At 41.9% G+C, this 27,229-nt stretch overlaps 2 protein-coding genes across 5 annotated transcripts in view; one reads left to right on the forward strand and one right to left on the reverse strand.

The window, feature by feature from the left end:
- Window positions 1–27,229, reverse strand: part of LOC140476170 (protein YIPF5-like) — a 75,491-nt gene that overhangs the window by 31,914 nt on the left and 16,348 nt on the right. For 3 of the 4 annotated variants that reach the window (XR_011960423.1, XM_072568364.1, XM_072568344.1), the window contains exon 1: window positions 1,646–1,743. The gene's annotated coding sequence lies outside the window, so the exon portion shown is untranslated. Of the gene's footprint in view, window positions 1–1,645; window positions 1,744–27,229 lie in introns of those variants that run through there. The other variant, XM_072568351.1, reaches the window with a different exon arrangement.
- gnpda2 (glucosamine-6-phosphate deaminase 2) overlaps window positions 9,852–27,229 on the forward strand; it is a 35,515-nt gene continuing 18,137 nt past the window's right edge. Inside the window, exons 1-3 of the mRNA XM_072568332.1 lie at window positions 9,852–9,933; window positions 12,510–12,653; window positions 25,684–25,785. Coding sequence (XP_072424433.1) covers window positions 12,530–12,653; window positions 25,684–25,785 — 226 coding nt within the window. The 5' untranslated portion in view covers window positions 9,852–9,933; window positions 12,510–12,529. The remainder of the gene's footprint in view (window positions 9,934–12,509; window positions 12,654–25,683; window positions 25,786–27,229) is intronic.

Below are 27,229 nucleotides of genomic sequence, written 5' to 3' on the forward strand. Positions count from 1 at the left end.
TATGGTGACTCTTCCTGTACAGTCTTCTGCTCTTCACCTTATTACTTATGCAGCTGGCCTCTATGGTGCCTGTCTCATGGAAACACATAGCAGGAAATACGAGGATGCTCACTGCTCCTGGAACTTTGACATGTTCACACCACTACTGCTATATTTAGACAGCAACTCCACAATGTTTCAGGCACTGCAAGCCCTTCACATTATGATCCTGTATTGTTTTCCTGAGGTAATGGCTGACAAAGGCAAGGTAACTCTTTGGTTCACCTACAGACTTAGTGGTGAGGACAGACCTAATAATGGAGAGAAGTTCATTCCTGTATCCTGCTGATCAGCAAAGAAGGCTATGACAGAAGATTTAGCCAGCACCTCCAGGACCCTGCTGGAGAACTGAGAAACTACCTTCAGTGTCTGATGAATGTCTTCAATGTTGACCACAGGTACACAGTGTGAGGGCCAGGTTCTGGGTTGCGGTACTGGTGGAAGACGAGACATTCTTCCTCCAATTGCTTTGGTTTGGCTGTGGAGGATATGCATTCCTTGGTGGAGTGGGAGGGAGAGTCAAAGTGGCTGGCCACAGGGTGGTGGGGTTGTCCCAGGGATGTTCCCTGAAATGCTCCACAAGTTGGCGTCCTGTCACTCTGATGTAGAGGAGACTACATCGAGAACAATGGACACAGTAGATGAGGTGTTTGAATGTGCAAGAAAATCCCTACCAGAAAAGATCCTCTGGGGCCTGGGCAGACGTGAGGGCGGGGATAGGTTTTACACCTTGTGCGGTGGCAAGGGAAGGTGCCGGGTGTGGAGCATGGGTTAGTGGGGGGGTGCCATTGAGGCCAGATGTATAATTAATGAGGCGAAGGTTGGAGGATTGCCAGAGAAAAATCACTACGAGCCATGACATTTAGGCACCATGTATCCCATTTGAATAAACACTTTGCTTAAACATGAAAAATTCAGCCCATATTGTTTCCATAATACGAAAATCTACATAGTGCTCATAAAGTACAAATTGATTTCAGAACAAATTGATTTCAGAAAAACAATTTCTAATTATGTAATGTAAAATTTCATAGCAAAAACAAAATTGAGAGTCTAATTAAATGTTTAATTTAAATGATAATACATATTTTAATTACAACCAACTCAATCAATTTTAATGTTTTTCTGTCTTGGGGAATCAGGTTGTCACATGCAATATGAACATCTGTTTCTGCCAGCAAAGCCAAGTGGCCAAATGTCAAGTCCATTAAAGACCAAGCAATGCATTCATTTTAAACACAACTGTAAGAAACACACGATAGTTCTAATAAATCCATAACATAGGAAACTTATGTCTTCATAGTTTAGCAAACTATTAACTAATTAATTAAAAAATCAAGATGTCATTAATTTGGAAATACATTTTTTAAGTACAGGTCACAGAGACTAATGCATTTTTTGTCATTTATAAATAGTAACACAGACAGTATTATTGTGACAAATTCAGAAGCAGACTCGGACAAGTATTTGACATGCCTTACAGAAAGTTTCAGTGATATTGACATTATCTACTAACTATAATCTTGCCTACATTGATTGTCAAATGTTTACTCAGCAACTAGATAACAAACCTTCTTAGCTGTAAAATTGTCAATTGTATACATACCTTAAATAAAGCAACCACTGCAGAGTAAAACCTGTTTTTGGGCAGAATTAAGGAAGTACATTGAACAAGCAGACTCTAGCATTGATTAACTACAAAACAAGAAGGCCTAGATCCTATTTATAAAGCTCTAATTATAGACTTTAGTCAACTTCGTAGACAAATATAACACAGCCTGCCACTTGTAATTTAAAGCCCCCTATGATGTTCTAAATTCAATATCTACAAATATTCTGAACTTAAACATAATCATAAGGATATTTTTCATACTGTGAAATCTGTGTAATCACATCAAGCACTGCATTCATTTATCTTAAAGTATGACATATCTATTATATGTTTAAATGTTTAAAGAAATAGTTCTCAATGTCCACACAATATTAGGTTGGATCTAATGTAGAGATTTAACGGGGATCTGAGGAAGCATCTTTTCACCCAGAGGGTGATGGGTATCTGGAAATCATTACCTAAAAGGCTGGTAGAGGCAAGAACTGTCACATTTGAAATAGAATATAAGGCAATGGACCAAGGGCTGGAAAATAGGATTAGGATAGACATACATTTGACGACTGCAACAGATACGATCGGCCAAAGGGCCTTGTTTTGTGTTATGAAAACGCAACAACTCTATGCCTCATACAGACATTTCTGCCTCTGGTCTGCTGCCGCCTAACACAAGATGAAGGAACAGCATCATATTTTCCATATGGGCATTTTTACAACCTTCAGGATCAACATTGAGTTCAACAACTTCAGACCATGAACTCTGCCACTCTGATTACCCCCCACTTCTCGCTCTTACCAGTGTCTTGTTTGTATGTTTTTGCTTCTGACAGAACTGATTTATTTTCTGCTATTGACAGCTCAGATACATACCTATTATTCATTTATATCTATCAATATTGCCAATAACACTCCCTTTGTCTTTTGCTCTGAACACCCTCACCACCTCTTTCATTTGGTCGTCTTTCGCCTTTGATAAGCAGCACAGAAACCATCATTTTCAAGCTCCTTTCAGTTCTGAGGAGAGTCATAAGACTTAAACCACTCAGTTTCTTTCTAGTTCTAAATACTCAGAGTGAATACCTATGTTTAACTTAATTTGCTATCCCTTTTCAACACAAGATTAATTTCAGCAGGATAACTGAGAAGGACGCATAAGCATACTCCTCATATCTGACTAACTTCAGTTCCACAAAGCACATCCCTTTTCACATATTGCTAGTTAATGGATTCCCCAGAGATGATAACTTTTAACATCTGGTAAAAAGGTCAAGTTATACACTTTCCATGTCTTGTTATATTTGATTGACTGCATATTCTTTAATTGTGTGTGTTTGGTCTTTATCTTTGTGCATAACTGACCTTGAACCATTCAATGTTTTTCATTAATCTTATTTTGAACATGCATTTATATAATTTGTATAAATTTTTGATTTAAGCATTGTTATAATTCTAATTTATGTACATTATTTGCAGCTAAAAATGTGTTGCTGGAAAAGCGCAGCAGGTCAGGCAACATCCAAGGAGCAGGAGAATCAACATTTCGGGCAAAAGCATCTGCAGTGCTCACTTTCTCCTAGTACATTATTTGCAGCCATTTTATGTATTCAAATTATATGTTTTGATAATTAACCTAAAGGCTTTCAATTAATCTTTAACATAACAAATGCTTGTCTATTCCCCTAACCATTGACTTGCCTACTACTATAGGTTTGCACTTTTTTCTTCCCTCCATCCCTCTTTACTTGTTCAACTGAATCACTTGTGATGCCACAAACTTGGCTCTTGCTACATTCCTCTGAGGAATCAGCACCCTCATCTGTATCAAAAAATTGAAAACCAATTAGTATGCAAGGTAGACTCAGGGTACAAACAGTGAAATTGCTGGAAAAGCTCAGCAAGTCTGGTCAGCAAATGTGGAGAAAAAGGAGAGTTAATGTTTCTGGTCCAGTGATCCTTCTTCAGAATCCCATCTTTCTCCATTTTCCAGTTGTTGTTCTGAACTTAAAGCTCAGGATTCTGCAGCTGATGACAGCTCCTGTATTATATTTGCCAGGGTCACGTGAAGTGTTCACATCTCCCCACATGCCACAGGATAGAAATTTCACTTGGCTGAGCTATGCTGCCATCCCTTAAACATTTATTATATATACTTTCTCATTATATATTATTTACTACAAACTGAAGACTAGGAAGATTACTCGCCCTTGCTCAACAATCAGTTACTCCACCTTTACCAAAGTAGATACTTAAGAGTTATGTAAAACATGTGCATTTTTCTATGATCCAGCTGTTCCTAAAAATAATTAAATAATTTAGTTATTTTCACAGTGATTTTAATGGTAGATATTCACTAACCAATTAATATAGGGCTTTGCTGTGACATTACCGTCTTTGCACTATTCCTTCCTTACAATTAACATTTAATTACAAGAAGTCCCCAGGTTGCAAATGAGTTCCATTCTGGAATCTTTTCACATGTCGATTTGTATGCAAGTGAGAACACAATGCAGGAAAATGGAAAGTAGCTATTCACACATATGTGAAATGTTTATATGTGTGTTTTAAAACTAAAAGTTGAAAGTGGAGTCGCAGGTAGATAGGATAGTGAAGAAGGCGTCTGGTATGCTCTCCTTTATTGCTCAGAGTATTGAGTACAGGAGTTGGGAGGTCACGTTGTCGCAGTACAGGACACTGGTTAGGCCGCTTTTGGAATATTGTGTGCAATTCTGGTCTCCTTCCTATTGGAAAGATGTTGTGAAACTTGAAATGGTTCAGAAAAGATGTTGCCAGGGTTGGAGGATTTGAGCTATAGGGAGAGGATGAACAGGCTGGGGCTGTTTCCTGTGGAGCGTCGGAGGCTGAGGGGTGACCTGATAGAGGTTTACAAAATTATAAGAAGCATGAATAGGATAAATAGACAAAGTCTGTTCCCTGGGGTCGGGGAGTCAGAACTAGAGGGCATAGATTTAAGGTGAGAGGGGAAAGATATAAAAGAGACCTAAGGGGCAACTTTTTCAAACAGAAGGTGGTACATGTATGGAATGAGCTGCCAGAGGATGTGGTGGAGGCTGGTACAATTGCAACATTTAAAAGGCATTTGGATGGGTATATGAATAGGAAGGGTTTGGAGGGATATGGACCGGGTGCTGGCAGGTGACACTAAATGGGTTGGGATATCAAAACCTTCTTTTTATTCATGGGATGAGATTGTTGCTAGCTAACCCAGTGTTTATTGCACATCCCTAAACACCCAGCATGCAGTTTAGAGTCAACCACATTGCTATGGATCTGGAGTCACATGTAGGCCAGACCAGGTAAGGACAGCAGTTTCTTTCCCAAAGGACATTTGTGAACCAGATGGGTTTTTTCTGACAATTGACAATGGATCCATGGTCATCATTAGATGACTCTTAATTCCAGACTTTGGTTATAAGTAAATTTAAATTCCACCATCTAGTATGACAGGATTTGAACTTGGGACTCCACAGAACATGACCTATATTAACAGCCCAGTGATAATACCATTAGACTGTTGCCTCTCCCACCCATGATTATGGACTCACATTCATAAGTACGAGCATTTGTAAGTTGGATGTTCATAAATTGAGGACCAACTTCTACAGGAATTTCTAAAGAAACTGCAAAATGCTCACAAACCAATCACTTACCTGTTGTCCTCAACTTAAACTCAAAACCTTATGATTCATAGATGAGAGAACTGGTATTGAGTCAAGGCTAACTTGATGCAAAAATGTTTTTAGTACAATTGAATAATTTGTGTTCACCTTTTTTCCTGTTTAGATTATGGTTATAGAACAAAATTTATAAAAGTAGCTCTATATTTTTGTCATGAATTTCTATAACCACTGGAGTTAACATTACATAGTCAAACTTTGGAAATTTTGTAAACATAAGAGTGAAACCAATTGAAAACTAGAATAAAAGGTTAGATTAAAATTCAGATATGCTAACCTTGGAAGTGCTTGAACTTATAGGCAGAGAAATCAGCCTTAAGGTATTAAAAATAGGTGCAGATGTGAAGAATGATGGTCAGGAAAAGTCTCCGTGGTTCATCCTAAATTATTGTTGGTGGTTGTTATCTTAATGTATTTTTGGTGCTGAAAAATAATATTTATTAAGTTTGCTGAGATAGGAATGGAAACAAAAACTTCTATTTAACAACTGAAACAACATCTAATATGAACTTTGACTTCCCATGAGGTTGTGAGACATCAAGGCTACATCATATGGTTGCACTGCTTCCTATGATGATGCAGTGTCTCACCTGCATATCAAAAAGTAACTCTTTATACTACACAGCCAGATTGCCCCCAGTGATGTTCAGCACATAGATTCCTACTTCACCAAAATCAAGTGGTCTCTTGGGAGAGTCAAGAAAAATAGAAAGCACAGGCAAAATGTGACAAGAAAATATTCTTCCACTCAATCAATCTGGACCAGAGTCAATAACACTCCTACACATATCAAAATTAGTCCTGAGGATCACTCCGGTCCTGAACTTTTTGAAATATCGACCTTGAGCACCAGTTGAAATCCACCTCAATAACAAATCCAGCTCTTATTTGAAGCAATGCACCCACTGCCTGGGCAGCCATTGCCAGAGGTCTACCTTTACATTGGCGAAGATCCATCTTTTGACATTTATCCTAAACTTGTCCTTAATCCTCTGCTTCTTCTAAACATATATAATTGAAAAGAAAAACTTTCAACTGGAACACAATCTATTCCCTCGATACCTGAGCTCCATTGGTGTAGATGGGGGTGTGTTCTCCTCCTTCCTGAATGAATGAATTTTTGCATATCCTGCCATTCTCTTTGCAAAGCCTTCATACTGTGTGGAAACTAAAACTGGACAGTATTTCAAATGAACACTGATAATATCTTGTAGAAAGACAAAATTCCACCCTTAATCAAATAAACATTCAGATCCATTTATTGGGGATACAACCAACAACAGTTTGTTTTCTTGAGCTATTTCATAGCATTGCTCATGTACCCTTGGAGGTATGTAATAGAGTAGCGTGATCTTTACCCAAAGTTCTTTAATATTATCCCCCAGTGAGTAAATGCATATTGAACTATTTGTTGACTCAAGTTGATGGCTAGGCTAACATTTATTGCCCATCCCTAATTGCCTTTGAGGAGGTGGTATTAAGCTCCCTTCCTGAACTGCTCTCATCCATTTGATGTAAATAGATGGAACTAACTTGGAGAGGGTCAAGAGCATTAAGTTCCTAAGAGTGATGATAACCAACAATCTGCCCTGGATCTCCAAAAAAGGCACAATAACGCCTCTTCTTTCTCAGGCAGCTTGGGAAATTCAGCATGTCCATAAGGACCCTCACCAACTTTTACAGTTAAAAATCACACAACATCAGGTTGCAGTCCAATAGGTTGATTTGAAAGTACTAGCTTTTGAAACAATGCTCCTTTATCAGGTAGCTGTGGAGCAGGATCTTAAGATGCAGAATTTATAACAAAAGATCACCAAGATTGCTAGGTTTGTTCAATATATCATATCAGTTGCATGCATAACACTGTGATCTTTTGCTATAAATTCTGTGTTTTATGATCCAATTCCACAGCTACCTGATGAAGGAGCAACACTCTGAAAGCTAGTACTTCCAAATAACCTGTTGGACTATAACATGGAGTTGTGTGATTTTTAACTTTGTTCACTCCACTCCAACACCAGCACCTCTACATTACAATTTTTACAGACGTTCCATAGAAAGCATTCTATCTGGTTGCATAACAATCTGGTACGGCAACTGCTCTGCCCTGGACCATAAGAGATGACAGAAAGCTGTGTGCACAGCACAGTCCATCACTGAAGCCTACATCCCATCCATGGAATCCATTTACACTTCTCATTGCCACAGAAAGGCTGCCAACACCATCAAAGACCCCTCCCAGTCCGGTCATATTCTCTTCCAATCTCTTCCGTCATGCAGAAGATACAGAAGTTTGAACACACGTACCAACAGGTTCAAGAACAGTTTCTTCTCTGCTTTTATTAGACAGTTGAATGGACCTCTCCAATTGCAAATTTCATGTTGATCTTGCTTTGTACACCTTTTTATGCCTCACTGTGTCTAAGTACCCTATGATCTGTCTGCTCTCGTTTGTCACGATTCACCTATACTACTTGCAAAACAAAACTTTTCACTGTGTTTAGGTACGTGACAAACATAAATCAAATGTAATCTCCAATGTAGTTCAAAAAGGAGTTCCAGCATTTTAACCCAGTGACACAAAGCAATGATATATTTCCAAGTACAATTGTATGGGCTTAGAGGGGATTTTGCAGGTGTTGGTGTTCCCATGGATTTGCTGTCCTTGACCTTTTAGATGGCAGTGGTCAGTGTTGGAAGTTGCTTTCTGAGAAATCTTTTAAACTTCTGCAGTACATCTTTTGGATGGTACAAGCTGCTGCTGAACATCAGTGGTGTAGAGTCATGGAGCTGTAAAGCATGGAAACAGGCCGTTCGGTCCAACTCATCCATGCTGACCAGATATCCTATATTAATCTAATCCCATTTGTCAGAATGTGGCTCATATCCATCTAAACCCTTCCGATTCATCTATCTGTCCAGATGCCTTTTAAAAGTTGGAATTGTACCAGCCTCCACCAATTCCTCTGGCAACTCATTCCATACATGCAACACCTTCTATGTGACAAGTAGTCCATGGTGAGTTTGATGGTCGGGACTACTCTCGACAATCTGTCTCATGCTTGGACACATGCGTCTCCATCAAGGATGGACACCTCAGCACCACACTCTACCACAAACCCACAGGCAATCTCACAATGCTACACTTCTCCAGCTTCCACCCAAAACAAATTAAAACAGCCATTCCCTATGGACAAGCCCTACGCATACACTGGATCTGCTCAGATGAGGAGGAATGTGACGGACACATGGAAGTACTCAAGGATGCCCTCACAAGAACGGGGTACGATACTCAACTCATTGACCACCAGTTCCGACGTGCCACAGCAAGGAACCGTAATGACCTCCTCAGGAGACAGACATGTGCTGCAACTGACAGGGTACCTTTCTTTGTTCAGTACTACCCAGGGGCTGAAAAATTATGCCATGTTCTTCGTGACCTGCAACACATTATCAATGAGGATGAGCACCTCACCGAGACCTTCCCCACACCTCCACTACTTGCCTTTAAACAACTGCCAAACCTCAAACAGATCATTGTTCGTAGCAAACTGCCTGGCTCTCAGGACAGCTCCATACAACCCTGTCACGGTGGACGCTGCAAGACATGTCAGATTGTGGACATAGATACCACTATTACGCGTGGGAACACCTCCCACCTTGTACATGGCAGGTACTCAGGTGACTCAGCCAACGTTGTCTTTCTTATACGTTGCAGGCAAGGATGCCCGGAGGCATGGTACATTGGGGAAACCGAGCAAAGGCTACGACAACAGATGAATGGGCACCGCACAACAATCAACAGACAGGAGGGTTCCCTCTCAGTTGGGGAACACTTCAGTTGTCCAGGACATTCAGCCTCGGACCTTCGGGTGACCATCCTCCAAGGTGGACTTCGGGACAGGCAGCAGAGAAAAGTGGCCGAGCAGAGGCTGATAGCTAAGTACGGTACCCATAGGGAGGGCCTCAACCGGGACCTTGGGTTCATGTCACATTACAGGTGATCACCATTGCACTACACACACAGATATTCCTACACACACACACTCACAGACATACGGGCACAGGTACGCACAGACGTGCACACAGACACCCACACACACCCTTATAGACACACACACTCCAAATCATAGTCAAGACTAGAGCGGTGCTAGAAAAGCACAGCTGGTCAGGCAGCATCCGAGGAACAGGAGAGTCGACGTTTCGGGCGTAAACTTTCCGGATGAAGGACTTTTTGCCCGAAACGTCGACTCTCCTGCTCCTCGGATGCTGCCTGACCAGCTGTGCTTTTCCAGCACCGCTCTAACCTTGACTATGATCTGCAGTCCTCACTATCTCCAAATCATAACCCGCAGAAAGGAATTGCATCGGGGCGCCACAAACGTTTGGCAGATTTTTACACGTAAAGGGAGGAAGAGCCCCCCGCCACAGCTTCCACATTCAAACTTCCCGCTGAGTGCCGGTTGGAGGCGGGATTGGCTGGCCGGGCGATCATGTGACCGCGCATGTCACGTGAGAGTGCACGCGCGAGACCCTGTGGTGGTTGTGGTTGTGGTGGTGTCGGCGGCGGCGCGAGGATCCCGGGGGAGAGTAAGTGACCGTTGGGCAGGGCCGGGCTCGGAGAGGCTGCTGCAGACCGATTCACCGGCCGGGAGAGCGGGTACCGGAGGGTGAAGCTGCTTTCCGGTGTCTCTCGGGCGGGGGGGGGTGGTGGTGTTGTTGTTTCCCCCTGGTCAGCAAATGGGCCTAAACCCCTGGCTGAATTTTCAGGGGTTCTGGGTTGCTTTCATTGCACCGAGGAAATATAAAGTGCTGAAGGCACTCGGCCAATCTGTGTGCAGAGCAAACGTGTTAGCTTTTCTGATAACACTTTGTTTTCACAGAACCTCCAACATTTTATGATTTTTTTTTGTTCAAGCATTTGCAGTGATTTCAGTTTGTGGTGCTTGTTGCACTGATTCTACCTCAGATTCTGCAATTTGTTTGTCCCCAAAAATGGAGTTCAGATTATTGAGTGTCTTGGTCCATTTTGTTTGGATTTTATATAATTAGTACAATTTAATGTTGAATCGGCTTCAACTTTAATGACTGATCCCTAATCTCAGCTCTCACATTAGAGTGGTGCTGGAAGAGCACAGCAGTTCAGGCAGCATCTGAGAAGCAGTAAAATCGATGTTTTGGGCAAAAGACCTTCATCAGGAATACAGGCCGAGTGCCTGAAGGCACCCCCAACCCCCACCCCCACCCTCCTTTCATTTATCTCGCCACCCTTCAGGCACTCTGCCTGTAATCCTGATGAAGGGCTTTTGCCCAAAATGTCGATTTTCCTGCCCCTCGGATGCTGCCTGACCTGCTGTTCTTTTCCAGCACCACTCTAATCTGGACTCTGGTCTCCAGCAGCTGCAGTCATTGTTTTTACTCAGTTCTCACATTCTACCAAAGCAATCTTGTTCAATTTTCTGGATCTGTCACTCTATTGGATTTGGCAAAATTACCATTTTTCTTTTACCATCTTTCATGTCTATTTTCTGAGGTTGAATCAGATCAGATTTGTTACACTGAATTTCAACCAAGGGTGCTCGTAGCTGTCTGTTTGGGTTGGCTTCAAACTCGGGTGACAGAACATTGTAATGAATGGTTCTGCTATTCACAAAATGATGGAGACCTTCAGCAGCTCTGGGTTACTACCAGAGAGGGAAACAGTGAAGAGGGAAACAGTGTTAATGTCCCATGTTCTGAGAAAGAGTCACTGGACTAGAAATTGGCTTTTTTCCCCCACAAATGATGCCAGATCCATTGAAATTTTGTTTTTGTTTCAGATCTCCAGCATCTGCAGATCTTTGTTTTAATTCAGTTTCACTATCCAGTTGTCTCTCAGTTGTGCAAAGTAGTTGACATCCTGGCTTTCTGGTTTGGAAAACAAATGGTATCCTAATTAACCATAAGATATAGGAGCAAAATTAGGCTATTCAACCCATGGAGCCTGCTATGCCATTTGATCATGGCTGGTGTGTTTCTCAACATATTCTCTTCTCTTCTCCCTGTAACCTTCGATCCCCTTACTAATCAAGAATTTATTTATCTTTGTTTTAAATGCACTCAATGACTTGGCCTCCACAATCTTCTGTGGTTACTGAGATGATAATTTCCCTTGTGACAGAGATTAGAACTAGCAGACAGAGCTTTAAAGTAAGGATCTCCCAAATAAGATGGAAACAAGAATATTTTCTGACTATTTGTCTTACTGCAATTGAAGCAGAGTCACTGAATACTTTTAAGGTTGTCAGTCAAAGGATATAGGGTACAGTTGGAAATGTCAAGACTACAATCAGATCAACCATCATTGAGGAGTCAAATGGCTTATTGCTGCTATTAAATGATATACGTACTCATGTAAAATAACTTCAGAATAGTACCAGAACCTCAAACATCTCAAATTGGGGTGATTGATTAAATTATTCCTGATGAAGGGCTTTTGACCGAAATGTTGATTTTTCTTTTCTTTTTCCCCTGCTCCTCAGATGCTGCTATGCTTTTCCAGCATCACACTAATCTTAACTCTAATCTCCAACATCTGCAGTATCCACTTCCGCATAGCTGTTGAACGTGCGTCCAACTGAGGTCACTATGCAGTAAAATATAAATCATTTTTGCTTACAAATTAAAATTCAATTGCACTAAGCAGATCCTTTTATTTTCAAGTTGTTTGGTTATTGTATAATTGTAAATTATTATAATCTTTGTTGCCAGCACAGTGGCTGAGCGGCTGCATTGTTGCCTGTCAGCACTAGGGACCTGGGTTCGATTCCAGTCTCGATAGACTGTCTGTGTGAAGCTTGGAGATTCTCCCCATTTCTGCATGGGTGTCTGCTAAGTGCTCCCACAATCCAAAACTGTGCAGGTTAGGTGGATTTGCCATGCTAAATTTCCCCATGTGTCCAGGCATGTGCAGGTTAGCTGGATTAGCCATGATAAATGTGGAGTTACAGAAATGGGCTAGTTTTGGGTGGGCTGCTGTTCAGAGAGTCTGTGCAGACCTGATGGGCCGAACGGCCTTCACTGTAGAGATTGTTTGTTCATGATAATACAACATATAAAAATTCAGTCTTAACTGATGATTGGTTAGTTTTCATTGACCTAAAGAGTAACATAATCTTTCCTTGTAGGCAAAACATTTACCATCGCAATGCGTTTGGTTATTCTTGAAGACTATGACAAAGCCAGTGAATGGGCAGCCAAATACATTTGCAATTCAATTGTTCAATTCAAGCCTGGCCCAGGCCGATATTTTACTTTGGGTTTACCCACAGGTATGTATTTCTTTTTCAAGTTTGAGACTGTTGCTGAAATCAACTGGTATTTGAATACACCAATAGCAGAATTTATGCTGAATGTTTCTAAAAAGGCATTTTTGTATGAATGTTACTGTAGCATTTTGTGGGTGAGTCAATATATTCCATGTGTAGTCTCTTGATGCTAGGAACATTGCCAGAACCTGTCCCAAGGATGCCCGCCTTGCAGAGGTTCTCCTCCTCTCTCTACAAGGATCTCAGTGAGTCCGTGTCTCACTACCCCCACCCACCACCAGGTTGTCTGCTCTGCCCTGAAGCCCTTCAGCCATGTCCTGAAGCAGACCTGCTATTACAGCCACATCTCCTTCTGAGTGGCTGCCTATGGAACCGACTGATCCAGTATGGACTCCAGACTATATTCAGACCAACACAATTTGGATTTGACCAGGACAACCACTACATACAGCAAATCCAAAGCTTCCAGAGCGACCTGTGCCCACGCCTCCATCCAAGGCCCCAGAGCATCCTTCCACATTGGACAGATTTCCCTGCACCTTCACACATGTCATCTACTGTGTCCATTGCTCTTAATGTTGTCTCCTCTACGTTTGGGAGAAGGGACACTAATTCATGGAATGTTTCAGAGAACATCTCAGACACACTCACCACTCTGTTGCCAAACATTTCAACTTCCTGTCCCACTCCATTAAGGACAGGCAAGTCCTGGGCTAGCTCCACCTCCAAATTCTAGCCACCCAACTCCTGAAAGAGGAATGTCTTCTCTTCTGCCGTGGGACCGTCTAACCACATGGGATCAATGTTGATTTCACCAGTTTCCTCATCTTGCCTCCCCTGACATTATCCCAGATCCAAACCTCCAACTTGGCACCGCCCTCTTGAACTGTCCTATCCTACCTGTCAATCGTCCTTCTCACCTATCCACTCCGACCTATCACTATCACCCCCTTCCACCTTCATCTACCACTATCAGTCCCAGCTACCTCTCCCCAGCCCCACCCCCTCCTACTTATGTCTCAGGACGACTTTGATTCAAGCCTCCAGCAAGTTAGCCCCCTCAATTTACCCATTCAAATTGTTGGCCGTAACCATTGGCTCTGCCTTTAAGGATTCTGGGTAATCCAAGATGGAGGACAGGAAAAATTTCTAGCTGTAGGAGCTGCTCTTTTTTTGAGGTATTTTAGGTGTGGGAGGTGATTTCCCCGAATTCCAGGAGCAGCAGTTACTGTTTTATATGCTGTTGCATTGTTTTGGAACTTTGGGGAAAAAAAGTCAAAACAACAGCAGTTTAAAAGGGTGAAGAGCAGACAAAGGAAGCACGTGGTGAAGACAGTGCAGGAGAGAGAGAGCCTGCAGTTACCGCCTTTGCTGTTTGTTTTCGTGTATCGCTGGACATTGGAGTGCATCTGGGAAAATTAACAAACAGTGAAATTCACAACTAATCTTGGAGGGACTATTGGGCGAAGTTCACAGCACAGAATCGGATAAGTTAATTGTTGTTTTAAGTCTGTCCAAGAGAGAGGCTGCAGAAGTGAGTATAGTGATTCTTTCTTGATTATATGTTCTTGGAGATAAGTCTCTTGACTAAACTTAAAATATAAGCCATAGCTATTAATTTAACCTGGGGCAGTGTTTGTAGAGGAATAAGATGGTGTTATTTTCTGGGTCTGTAGATTGTGAAGGAGCAAAAATGGCCTTTGCAGTGATATGTACTTTTTGTCAGATGTGGGAGTTTAGAGAGTTTAAGGGTTACTGCGGATTATATCTGCCATAAATGCTGTTGGATGCAAATTTTATCAGATCGAGTGATTCGGTTGGAGAGAGAGATAGAAACGGTGAGGAATTTGCAGCAGCAACAGTATGTGATGGATGGCAGTTATTGGAAGGGGGAAAAGTCTCAGATACAGTCACATGGATTAACTCCAGGAAGGGTGAGAGAGGTCGACACCTAGGGCAGGAGTGTTTTGTGGATATACCCATTTTAAACAGGTATGCTGTTTTGGAAAATGTAGGGGGTGATGGATTCTCAGGGGAACGTAGCACGAACAGCCAAGTTTCTGGTATTGAGCCTGGCTGTAATGCAATGAGGGGTATGTCGGCTTCCAAGAGATCAATTGTGTTAGGGGATTCTGTAGTCAGGTACAGACAGACGTTTCTGTGGTTAGCAGAGGAAAAGCAGAATGGTGTGTTGTTTCCCTGGTGCTAGGCTCAAGGGTGTCTCAGACAGGGTGCAGAATATTCTCACGGGGGAGAGGGGTCAGTAGGAGGTCATTGTCCATGTTGGAACCAACGACATTGGAAGGGAAAAGGTTGAGACTCTGAAGGGAGATTACAGAAAGTTAGGCAGAAATTTAAAAAGGAGGTCCTCAAGGGTAGTAATATCTGGATTACTCCCAGTGCTACGAGCTAGTGAGGGCAGGAATAGGAGGCTAGAGCAGATGAATGCATGACTGAGGAGCTGGTGTGTGGGAGAAGGATTCACATTTTTGGTCATTGGGATCTCTTTTGGGGTAGAATAGACCTGTACAAGAAGAATGGATTGCACCTAAATTGGAAGGGGACTAATATACTGGCAGGGAAATTTGCTAGAACTGCTTGTGAGGATTTAGTAAGGTGGTGGGGGTGGGACCCAGGGCAATAGTGAGAAAAGAGATCGAGCTGAGAACAGAAGTGAGTCAAATAGTCAGGGCTGGCAGGGACAAGGTAGGACTAATAAATTAAACTGCATTTATTTCAATGCAAGGGGCCTGACAGGAAAGGCAGATGAACTCAGGGCATGGTTAGGAACATGGACTGGGATATCATAGCAATTATGGACACATGGCTCAGGGATGGGCAAGACTGGTAGCTGAGTGTTCCAGGATACAAATACTACAGGAAGGATAGAAAGGGAGGCCAGAGAGGAGGGGGAGTGGCATTTTTGATAAGGGATAGCATTGCAGCTGTGCTGAGGGAGGATATTCCCAGAAATACATCCAGGGAAGTTATTTGGAACTGAGAAATAAGAAAGGGCTGATCACCTTATTGGGATTGTATTGTAGCCCCCCTAATAGTCAAAGGGAAATTGAGAAACAAACTTGGAAGAAGGTCTCAGCTATCTGTAAGAATAATAGGATAGTTATGGTAGGGGATTTTAACTTTCCAAACATCGACTGGGACTGCTGTAGTGTTAAAGGTTTATATGGAGAGGAATTTCTTAAGTGTGTACAAGAAAATTTTCTGATTCAGTATGTGGATGTACCTATGAGAGAAGGTGCAAAACTTGATGTACTCTTGGGAAGTAAGGCAGGGCAGGTGACTGAGGTGTCAGTGGGGGAGCACTTTGGGGCCAGTGACCATAATTCTGTTAGATTTAAAATAGTGATGGAAAAGAATAGACCAGATCTAAAAGTTGAAGTTCTAAATTGGAGAAAGGCCAATTTTGATGGTATTAGGCAAGAACTTTCAAAAGCTGATTGGAGGCAGATGTTCACAGGGAAAGGGATGGCTGGATCCAAAGGGTTTTTAAAAATACATTAAGGACAAAAAGGTAACTAGAGAGAGAATAGGGCCCCTAAAGATCAGCAAGGCAGCCTTTGTGTGGAGCCACAGAAAATGGGGGCGTTACTAAATGAGTATTTTGCATCAGTATTTACTGTGGAAAAGGATATGGAAGAAATAGACTGTAGGGAAATAGATGGTGACATCTTGCAAAATCTCCAGATTACAGAGGAGGAAGTGCTGGATGTCTTGAAACGGTTAAAAGTGGATAAATCCCCAGGACCTGATCAGGTGTACCCGAAAACTCTGGGAAGCTAGAGAAGTGATTGCTGGGCCTCTTGCTGAGATATTTGTATCATCGATAGTCACAGGTGAGGTGCCGGAAGACTGGAGGTTGGCAGATGTAGTACTACTGTTTAAGAAGGGCAGTAAAGACAAGCCAGGGAACTATAGACCAGTGAGCCTGACCTTGGCGGTGGGCAAGTTGTTGGAGGGAATCCTGAGGGACAGGATGTACATGTATTTGGAAAGGCAAGGACTGATTAGGGATAGTCAACATGGCTTTGTGCGTGGGAAATCATGTCCCACAAACTTGATTTGGTTTTTTGAAGTAACAAAGAAGATTGATGAGGGCAGAGCGGTAGATGTGATCTATATGGATGTCAGTAAGACGTTTGACAAGGTTCCCCATGGGAGACTGATTAGCAAGATTAGATCTCATTGAATACAAGGAGAACCAGCCATTTGGATACAGAACTGGCTCAAAGGTAGAAGACAGAGGGTGGTGGTGGAGGGTTGTTTTTTAGACTGGAGGCCTATGATCAGTGGAGTGCCACAAGGACCAGTGCTGGGCCCTCTACTTTTTGTCATTTACATAAATGATTTGGATGCGAGCATAAGTGGTACAGTTAGTATGTTTGCAGATGACACCAAAATTGGAGGCGTAGTGGACAGCGAAGAGGATTGCCTCAGATTACAACAGGATCTGGACCAGATGGGCCAATGGGCTGAGAAGTGGCAGATGGAGTTTAATTCAGATAAATGCGAGGTGCTGCATTTTGGGAAAGCAAATTTTAGCATGACTTATACATTTAATGGTAAGTCCTAGAGAGTATTGCCGAACGAAGTGACCTTGGAGTGCAGGTTCATAGCTCCTTGAAAATTGAGTTGCAGGTAGATAGGATAGTGAAGAAGGCGTTTGGTATGCTTGCCTTTATTGGTCAGGGTATTGAGTACGGGAGTTGGTAGGTCATGTTGCGGCTGTACAGGACATTGGTTAGACCACTGTTGGAATATTGCATGCAATTCTGGTCTCCTTCCTATCGGAAAGATGTTGTGAAACTTGACAGAGTTCAGAAAAGATTTACAAGGATGTTGCCAGGATTAGAGGATTTGAGCTATAGGGAGAGGCTGAACAGACTGGGGCTGTTTTCCCTGGAGCGTCAGAGGCTGAGGGGTGACCTTATAGAGGTTTACAAAATTATGAGTGGCATGGATAGGATAAATAGGGAAAGTCTTTTCCCTGGGTTCGGGGAGTCCAGAACTAGAGGGCATAGGTTTAAGGTGAGAGGGGAAAGATATAAAAGGGACCTAAGGGGCGACGTTTTCATGCAGAGGGTGGTATGTGTATGGAATGAGCTGCCAGAGGATGTGGTGGAGGCTGGTACTATTGCAACATTTAAGAGGCATTTGGATGGGTATATGAATAGGAAGGGTTTGGAGGGATATGGGCTGGGTGCTGGCAGGTGGGACTAGATTGGGTTGGGATATCTGGTCGGCATGGATGGGTTGGATCGAAGGGACTGTTTCTGTGCTGTACATCTCTGTGACTCTAAGTACTTCAGCTCCCTATTCTGGAATTCACTCTGCAAACTTCTCCACTTCCTCAGTGTTTCTCCTTTGAACAAAGTTCTTGCCTCCTTCCTAAAAGCTCTTTTTATTTGGGTTCAGTTATGCTTCCGTGAAGTGCTATGGGTTTCTTTTTTTTGAAACTACTATGAAGGTGCAGACGTTTTAATTAACATTTAATTATTCTTGCCAGGCATGAGTTATAGAGAACTCGAGTGATTTTACATTTCATATTTTAAATAAACTTTGCCATTTTCATGCACTATCAATTCAACAGCAAGCATGTCAAATGGCAAAGCCAGTCTGCAGGACTGAATAGCCTAATGCAGTTCCTAATTGTTTTGTTCAGTTATGTTTAGAAATGTGCTAATAGATGATAGACTTGCTGCTCAGTCATTGGTACACTTTCTTGCATTAAATCAGAGCTCCCTGAATTGTGGAGTTGCAAACTCCAACTAAACGTTAACAGCTGTGCAGCTCTTGAAATCATCCTCAATAGTAGACATAGCCAAACTGGCAATCCTTAGAAGCCTGACTTCAGTTTTGCAAAATTACATGGGGAAAAACCGGTGTTTTTTTTTCACTTTGTCGGCTAAACAATGTACCCCCTTCCTCCCCCAGCAGCTATCATTCACGGGTGTCTCAATTCACTCACCCTCTCCCATCAAAAGAGATCTTTACCACCACCTCTGCATCAGTTGTTCAACCCCTTCTGTTACTGATCTTCAAGCACATGCACTCATGCATTTGCAATTCTCAAGCACCAGTGTGTTACACCTGACTGTGGGAGTCAAGACTGGGGAGTCTTGACCGTCTCAAAATAAAAGACACTTTGGAATGAACTAAGGAATTTATTTGCTTTCAGGCATTTAGTTTATGAAACTAGTATACCTCAAAACACTTCTAGCACTCCAATTATTCAAAAATACTTGAGGGCGGCACGGTGGCACAGTGGCTAGCACAGCTGCCTCACAGCTCCAGAGACCCGGGTTCAATTCCCGCCTCAGGCGACTGACTGTGTGGAGTTTGCACGTTCTCCCCGTGTCTGCGTGGGTTTCCTCCGGGTGCTCCGGTTTCCTCCCACAGTCCAAAGATGTGCAGGTTAGGTGAATTGGCCATGCTAAATTGTCCGTAGTGTAGGTAAGGGGTATGGGTGGGTTGCGCTTCGGCGGGGCGGTGTGGACTTGTTGGGCCGAAGGGCCTGTTTCCACACTGTAAGTAATCTAATCTAATCTAATCTAATAAAGGTCCATCGTGTATCGAGTTGGTGGGTGGTTGTATCAGTTCTTGGCTAAGACTTTTGGGATGGTGAGGAAGGATTACAAAAATGTATTCCACAAATCAGTACTTTCAAAAAATTCAATTTTGCAGATGAGGTTTGTTTTAACAGAACAATTAATACAGCATCAACTTATACTAACAAAAATAAGTGATAGTGGTTGAAGATGAAAGGATTGCATATGAAATTTTGCATTGAAGATATTCCTGTTGATTGAACTTGCCTGCACGTAGATTAGTTAATTATTTAGATTTTATGTAAAATCTTGCATAGGCATATAATGTTTGTTGTTTTTGTGTTTGGAGAAGTGAAACTATTGCTTTTATTGTTGTCACATGTACTGTGGTCTTGAAAAGGGTGGTTTTACGTGCTGTATCAGTTTTGTGTGCCAGTTAACTTATAGGTGGTGATGGTATTTAGATCACTGGATAACAGAACTAGCAGCATTTGATGATCATTGTGTTTGTACTGTCTTTTTAGTTGCCCTGCCTTGCACTTAACCTGGAGCCTTGCTTTATGCATATTGAGTACTCAATCTTTTGAAAGTTACAAGTAAATTTGCTTTTCTCTCCCTTCTTTCAAGCAGTGCAAAACGACTTGCTACGTTTTATATGTTAAAATTATCTTGCATTTTTGTCTCCTATTACTAACTCTTCTGTTAGCGGAACCACTTTCTCTATATTTACTCTTCCAAAATGGTCTGAGGAGAGCCAGGAGGGGGCACGAGAAAGGCTTGGCAGAACGGATTAGGGAGAACACAAAGGCATTTAACACCTATGTGAGGAATAAGAGAATGGTCAAAGAAAGAGTAGGGCAGATCAGGGATAGCATAGGGAATTTGTGTGTGGAGTCTGAGGAGGTAGGGGAAGCCCTAAATGAGTTTTTTGCTTCTGTCTTTACGAAAGAAACTAACTTTGTAGTGAACGGAACCTTTGAAGAGTAGGTGTGCATGCTGAAATGGATAGAGATAGAGGAAGCTGATGTGCTGAAAATTTTCTGAAGAAGGGCTGATGCCCGAAACGTCGATTCTCCTGCTCCTTGGATGATGCCTGACCTGCTGCACTTTTCCAGCAACACATTTTCAGTGCTGAAAATTTTATCAAACATTAAAATCAACAAGTCGTCAGGCCTGGGCCAGATTTGTCCTCGGCTGCTTTGGGAAACGTGAAATGCAATTGTTTCCCCACTTGTGAAGATCTTTTCATCCTCGCTCTCCACTGGAGTTGTACCTGAGGACTGGAGAGAGGCAAATGTAATTCCTCTCTTCAAGAAAGGAAATAGGAAATCCCCGGCAATTACAGACTAGTAAGTCTCACGGCTGTTGTCTGCAAGGTGTTAGAAAGGATTCTGAGGGATAGGATTTATGACCACCTGGAAGAGCATGGCTTGATTAAATGCAGTCAACACGGCTTTGTGAGGGGCAGTCATGCCTCACAAACCTTATCGAGTTCTTTGAGGATGTGACTGGAAGAGTTGATGAGGGTCGAGCTGTGGATGTGGTGTATATGGACTTCAGCAAGGAATTTATAAGGTTCCCCATGGTAGGCTCATGCAGAAGGTCAGGAGGAATGGGATTCAGGGGAACATAGCTGTCTGGATACAGAATTGGCTAGCCAACAGAATACAGTGAGTGGTGGTAGAAGGAAAATATTCTGCCTGGAAGTCTGTGGTGAGTGGTGTTCCACAGGGCTCTGTCTTTGGGCCTCTATTGTTTGTAATTTTTATTAATGATTTGGATGAGGAGATTGAAGGATGGGTCAGCAGGTTTTCAGATGACACAAAGGTTGGAGGTGTCGTTGACAGTATAGAGGTTGCAGCGGGACATTGACAGGATGCAGAGATGGGCTGAGAGGTGGCAGATGGAGTTCAACCTGGATAAATGCGAGGTGATGCATTTTGGAAGGTCGAATTTGAAAGCTGAGTACAGGATTAAGGATAGGATTCTTGGCAGTGTGGAGGAACAGAGGGATCTTGGTGTGCAGGTACATAGATCCCTTAAAATGGCCACCCAAGTGGACAGTGTTGTTAAGAAAGCATATAGTGTTTTTGGCTTTCATTAACAGGGCGATTGAGTTTGAGTCGTGAGATCTTGTTGCAGCTCTATAAAACTTTGGTTAGACCGCACTTGGAATCCTGCGTCCAGTTCTGGTCGCCCTATTATAACAAAGATGTGGATGCTTTGGAGCGGGTTCAGAGGAGGTTTACCAGGATGCTGCCTGGTCTGGAGGGCTTATCTTATGAGGAGAGGTTGACTGAGCTCGGACCTTTTTCATTGGAGAAAAGGAGGAGGAGAGGGGACCTAATTGAGGTGTACAAGATAATGAGAGGCATAGATAGAGTTGATAGCCAGAGACTATTTCCCAGGGCAGAAATTACTAACACGAGGGGTCATAATTTTAAGCTGGTTGGAGGAAAGTATAGAGGGGATGTCAGAGGCGGGTTCTTTACACAGAGTTGTGAGAGCATGGAATGCGTTGCCAGCAGCAGTTGTGGAGGCAGGGTCATTGGGGACATTTAAGAGACTCCTGGACATGCATATGGTCACAGAAACTTGAGGGTGCATACATGAGGATCAGTGGTCGGCTCAACATCGTGGGCTGAAGAGCCTGTTCTGTGCTGTTCTATGTTCTAAAACCCTTCATGATTTTGAACACACTATTTAAATCTCCCCATATCTGCTGCTTTGTTGAGAACTATTATATTTGTTTGCTTTGTTTGCATAAACACACCAATCAGTCACAAAGGATTTGTAAACTATATGTTAGATGCCAGTTTTTAAATAAGTTAAGGGAAACTCAGCAAATTCTAATCAGAGGATTCAACATATCTGCTGAATGCATGTTCATTTTACAGCATTTGCATATTCTCAAAATGAAATAGCAGATTCCCTTTTATTCACTCAACAGTTTCTTTATACAACAAAAGGAAATGAATGTCACTGGATGATTATGAAAACTACTTACACTCAAGATAGATCTTCATTGAGGAATTTCAGTCTCAAGTATGGTTTCAGGGTTTTAAAATTTATTTCTTAATGAGAGTTGGGTTAATGAGATGCTTAGTCGAGAGTTTGTGGCCCATCCTAATTACTCTTGAGAAGATAGTGGTGACCTGACCTGGTACAGGCAATGGTATGGATACACCTGCCATGCTGTTTGGAAGGAAATTCTGGGTTTTTGATCTGACAAGGGAGTAGCAATACACTTCTAAGTCAGGATGATTTGAGACTTTGGCACCTTGCAGGTGATGGTTCTCTGACATTTGCCTTTGACCTTCTATGTAGTTGAGATCGCTAGTTTGGAAGGAGGTATCAGAGGAGTCTTAATGGGTTGCTGCAATGCATTGAGTAATAGTACCCACTGTTGATGGATGGGATGCCAATTATGCAGGCTGGTTTGATATCGGTGGTGTTAAGCTTGTGTTACTGGGTCTGCACTCATCCAAGTAAATTGAGAGTATTCCTGATTTAGGCCTCACAGATGGTGGACAGGTACGTGGAAGGCAGGAAGTAAGTTAATTACCTGAGAGTTTCCACAGTAACTACTGTATTTTTGATTAATCCAGTTCAGTTTCTGGTCAATGGTAACTCACTAGGTGGTGATAAGATATTCAGAAATGAGTAATGCCACTGAACTTCAAGGGCGCATGAGATAATTCCTTCCTGGCAGTGATTATTAATCAAAGGCTGAATGTTGTCCAGAGTTTGCTTCAGTATCTGAGGAGTTGTGAATAGTGCTGGATGTTGTGTAATCATCAGTGAACATTCCCATTTGATCTTATTATGGAAAGAAAGCCACTGAAGACGGTTCGACTGTGGACACTACCCTGTGGAACTGCTACAGAAACTTCCTGGACTTGAGATGATTGACCTTTAGAACTACAACCATTTTTCTTTATGCTAGGTATGACTCTAACAGGTCTTTATTCCCATTGACTTCAGTTTTGCCAAGGCACTTTGATGGGTAGTTATTAATTATTTATTCTCACATATATCTAGAAAGATACAGTGAAAAGTGCTCTGCAAAGTGTTCCTGCTCTGGGTACGTCAACAACAAGCCCAACAAGAGGCCACCTTCAAGCATACTGCCGCCAAGAGTCCCAGTCTGAGCACCACCTCTCCTGCAGCCGATGACCTTCCAAATCTGCAAGTCCACACGCTGGGGTTCCTTCAGCCAGGAGTCCTTACTTTGAGCACGGCCACCACAGCTGACACTCCATCGAGCACAACTCCGGCTTCCCCACAACATCACAAGATAAAGAAAAGAGAGAATGACAAAAAAGAGAGAAGAATGTGGCCAGCCTGGAGTGAATGGGCTCCCTATCTTGTTGTTTTATACCATACTGTCACACTGCATTGATATCATCTCACCACTGGAGTTGAACTTCTCTGTTCATGTTAGTACCAAGGCTGTAGTGAGGTCAGGAGCTGAATGGCTCTGGTGGAATCCAAACTGTGCATCAAGCAGGTTATCGCTAAACAAGTGCTGCTTGGTAATGCTGACCTCTTCTATCACTTTACTGATAGCTTAGAAAAGAGACAGGATGTTGGCAAGTACATAGGAACACCACCTGCAAGTTTTTCTCGAAACCACTCACCATACTGCTTTGGAAATATATTGCTGTTCCGTTAGTGTTGCTGGGTCGGATTCCTGGAACTCCTTTCATAACTGCATTAGGGCTGCAAAAGCCATAAGGACTCGTGCCCGAAATGTCATTTCTGCTGCTTTGATGCTGCCTGAGCTGCTGTGCTTTTCCAATGGTTTAAGAAGGCAGTATACTACCACATTTTCAATGACAACTAGGGATGGGCAATAAATGCTAGCCTGCCAGAAACACCTATATCCCTCGATAATTAAAAATATTCTTTAGGTGGGATTTATAATCAAACGCTGAAATTTCTAGTAATTGTCAGCATCTCAAGTCAGCCTTACTAAAGAACGTTAATGTTTAATGTTATCTGTCCTCAATGGCTTCTATAACTTTTTGCTTTGCATGTTGTGGTTCTTTTACACAATATTCCAAAGATTTCCATGTGGACTGTGACATTTGTTGAATCCATTGCTGTTTCATGCAACTGCTGAAATTGATGTTTTATGCTGTTTACCACCGCCAAAGCGTGATCAGAATATGCTGGTCAATATTGGCACTGCATAAATTTAAGAGCTAAAGCTATTGGCACTTTAATGTGCACTTAATGAATATCTTGGTCACATTAAAAAATACAGTTGGGTTGACCTGTAGCAAATGGAAGTGCTTTAATTAGATGAGCTATTGAACTTATAAGCAGAAGACTTCATTGTCAAACCTATTGCTTATCGTAGATCATAATGTTACTTTCGTTAGTTTGCATCTTGGTCAGCCATTCATCTGAAATTTTGTATTTTTGAGTTGAGCTTTTGGGTTTATGCAATATCTTATCCAGTTGATCTTATTAACAAATTAGAGGAACAGACTTTAACTAGAATGGGAGAAACAGGTATAGGATTCCAAAATGTGACTCAGCACTGCACTAATCTAGCTCCATTTCGAGGTTACTTGCAACTTGCTATGAATCTGTGACGTGCATTCTCAACTGTAAGAGCTAGACTAGACAGACATGTCAGATCAAAGGGCAAAATGTATAAACATTCATAACGATTATGACCTGAAACAGACTTGAGTATATTGTGTCTTACATTTCAGAGTACAGATTTTACATAATCAGTTGCCCTCCAGATGAGACAAAAGTCTGGTGTATGCGTTATTTTTCTCCCTTCACCCTTTAACAAGTAATTAACTGTCAAACATGCTATTCTAATTTATAGTCCTATTGGAATAGCTGCATGTGGTTCTTGTTCCATACAGAACTGCTGTAACAAATTGTCATATGCGGTTTTTATCTGTCGTTTTACTCGGTTGATGCCAGATTTTGGTGAACCCTGATGCGTGTGGAGTATGGGAGAGGCTGATGGCTATGATGCATGTGTGATTGCATACTGTTGATGACAGTAGGGTGGGCTAAAGAACACTGGAAATGAGCTCTGCTTGGTGGGATTAAGTAATGGGGGTGTCATCGGAAGGGATGGTTGTTGTCTACAGCAAGATTGGTTGGTGGGAAACAAGGTGGTGTTTTAGGAGAGGTTGGTTGGATGGAAGATAAGTTGAGCATCTGGTCCCCAAACTAGTTGGATTGAGGAAAGAGGTGGATGGATAACATTGTAGGAGGTATCGAATAACATAAGGCAAAGAATGCATGGTATGGAATAGGAGCTGAAGGATAGAATAAGGAAGAAACTGGAATTTGAGTGATATCCAAAGTATGAAGAGAATGGCACAGAATAGAGATTACAGGGACTGGTGTTGCAATAATTTAATAACCTTTTACTCTTTGCTAGTGCAAACTTAGATATTTATTTCTATTTTGTAACCTTATTCTCATTTTAGGGAGCACGCCTGCTGGATGTTATAAAAAGCTGATTGAATATTATAAGAATGGTGACCTCTCCTTTAAATATGTGAAGACATTCAACATGGATGAATATGTTGGTAAGTGTCTCATTTGCTTTGAAATTTTCTGCTCAATAACTTTAAATACATTTCAACACCCCAAGTAAAAACTTCAGCTCAAATGAAAAATGAGTTACAAATCTTATTGAATTCACTTTCTATTTGAAGCTTTGGGATATATTAGTTGAGGCAAAATAATAGTTTACATAGAAATAAACAATTGCACTGGAAATTAGCATGAAACGTTATTGAAGTACAGTGCACTTGGTCATTTTGTGGTCCAGAACTTCAGTATTGCTGAAAGACATACTTTTGTGAAAATATTTTGCCTTTCACTAATCAGGACAGTTAGAAAAGGCACAAAATCAAGGGGAAACTAACATACATGCTGGACGAGAGGGGAGTGTTGTTTGGTTGAGAAGTAAATGTCATTGGTAGAGCATGGCCTTGGTTTTGTAGGCCTAAAGAACAGGCACTGCACATATTCCGATTCTACAAAATAGAAGACAGCCATTTTTGGTTCCCTTCTTAGGACAATTCTCTGTTCAATCAGGGTTAACATGCCTGCAATTCTTTGTACACGGAAGATGAGCACCTTAATTGGCCATGCTAATTGCCCGTAGTGTTAGGTAAGGGGTAGATGTAGGGGTATGGGTGGGTTGCGCTTCGGCGGGGCGGTGTGGACTTGTTGGGCCGAAGGGCCTGTTTCCACACTGTAAGTAATCTAATCTAATCTAATCTAATGCTGCTGTAAAGATAAGTATGTTGGTCTGTTAGTCCCAAAGATGGCAGTAGAGAATCCTATAAAAATGTGTCCCTTCAGCTGATTGCAACAAACAAGTTGCCGATTGTATCCAAGGACCTGACACTGGTAAAGTTCTACTATGCAATTGCTCCAAACTTCAGATCTGCAGTGTACATATTCAGGCTTCATTAAGTCTTGCTCGTGAATGAAACTTGAATCTGTTTGAAAAGTTAACCTTTACTACCTGATTATCTAGTCGTACAAAATGAACCTTGTATTCCTTTATGATCGGTTAAGCAGTACTCCTGATATCTTATGATAGTGTTAATACTGGTATTGTTCCCCAGAAACTGTGACCTCAATGCCATGATTTTATATTTTGTCATCTGTTTGTTCTGTCTGGAAGCCAAGCTCATGCACTTTGTCATGAATAAAAATGTAAATAAATTTCAACTTATTTGTATGAAAGCTCTTGAAGCATAATGTATTTTATCTTTTAATGTAAACTTTCAATCCTGACACACTTTTTTGCCATGCCAGTTGAAGTTCTGGGGATAAGCAAATTGGTAGCTGTGTGGTGTTAGGATAAAATGGACAGTTTGGAGTACAGCAAGGATGATTTTGAAAAATAACTTGTATGCAAAATAAGTAATTCTTGCTTAATTCCTGCCAAATCCTAGACAATGGGCATACTAAAGTAAAAGCAAAGTGCTGGAGAAACCCTAAAATTCTGGCAGC

This window comes from Chiloscyllium punctatum, chromosome 1, assembly GCF_047496795.1.
Source record: "Chiloscyllium punctatum isolate Juve2018m chromosome 1, sChiPun1.3, whole genome shotgun sequence".
In the NCBI taxonomy this organism is placed as follows: domain Eukaryota; kingdom Metazoa; phylum Chordata; class Chondrichthyes; order Orectolobiformes; family Hemiscylliidae; genus Chiloscyllium; species Chiloscyllium punctatum.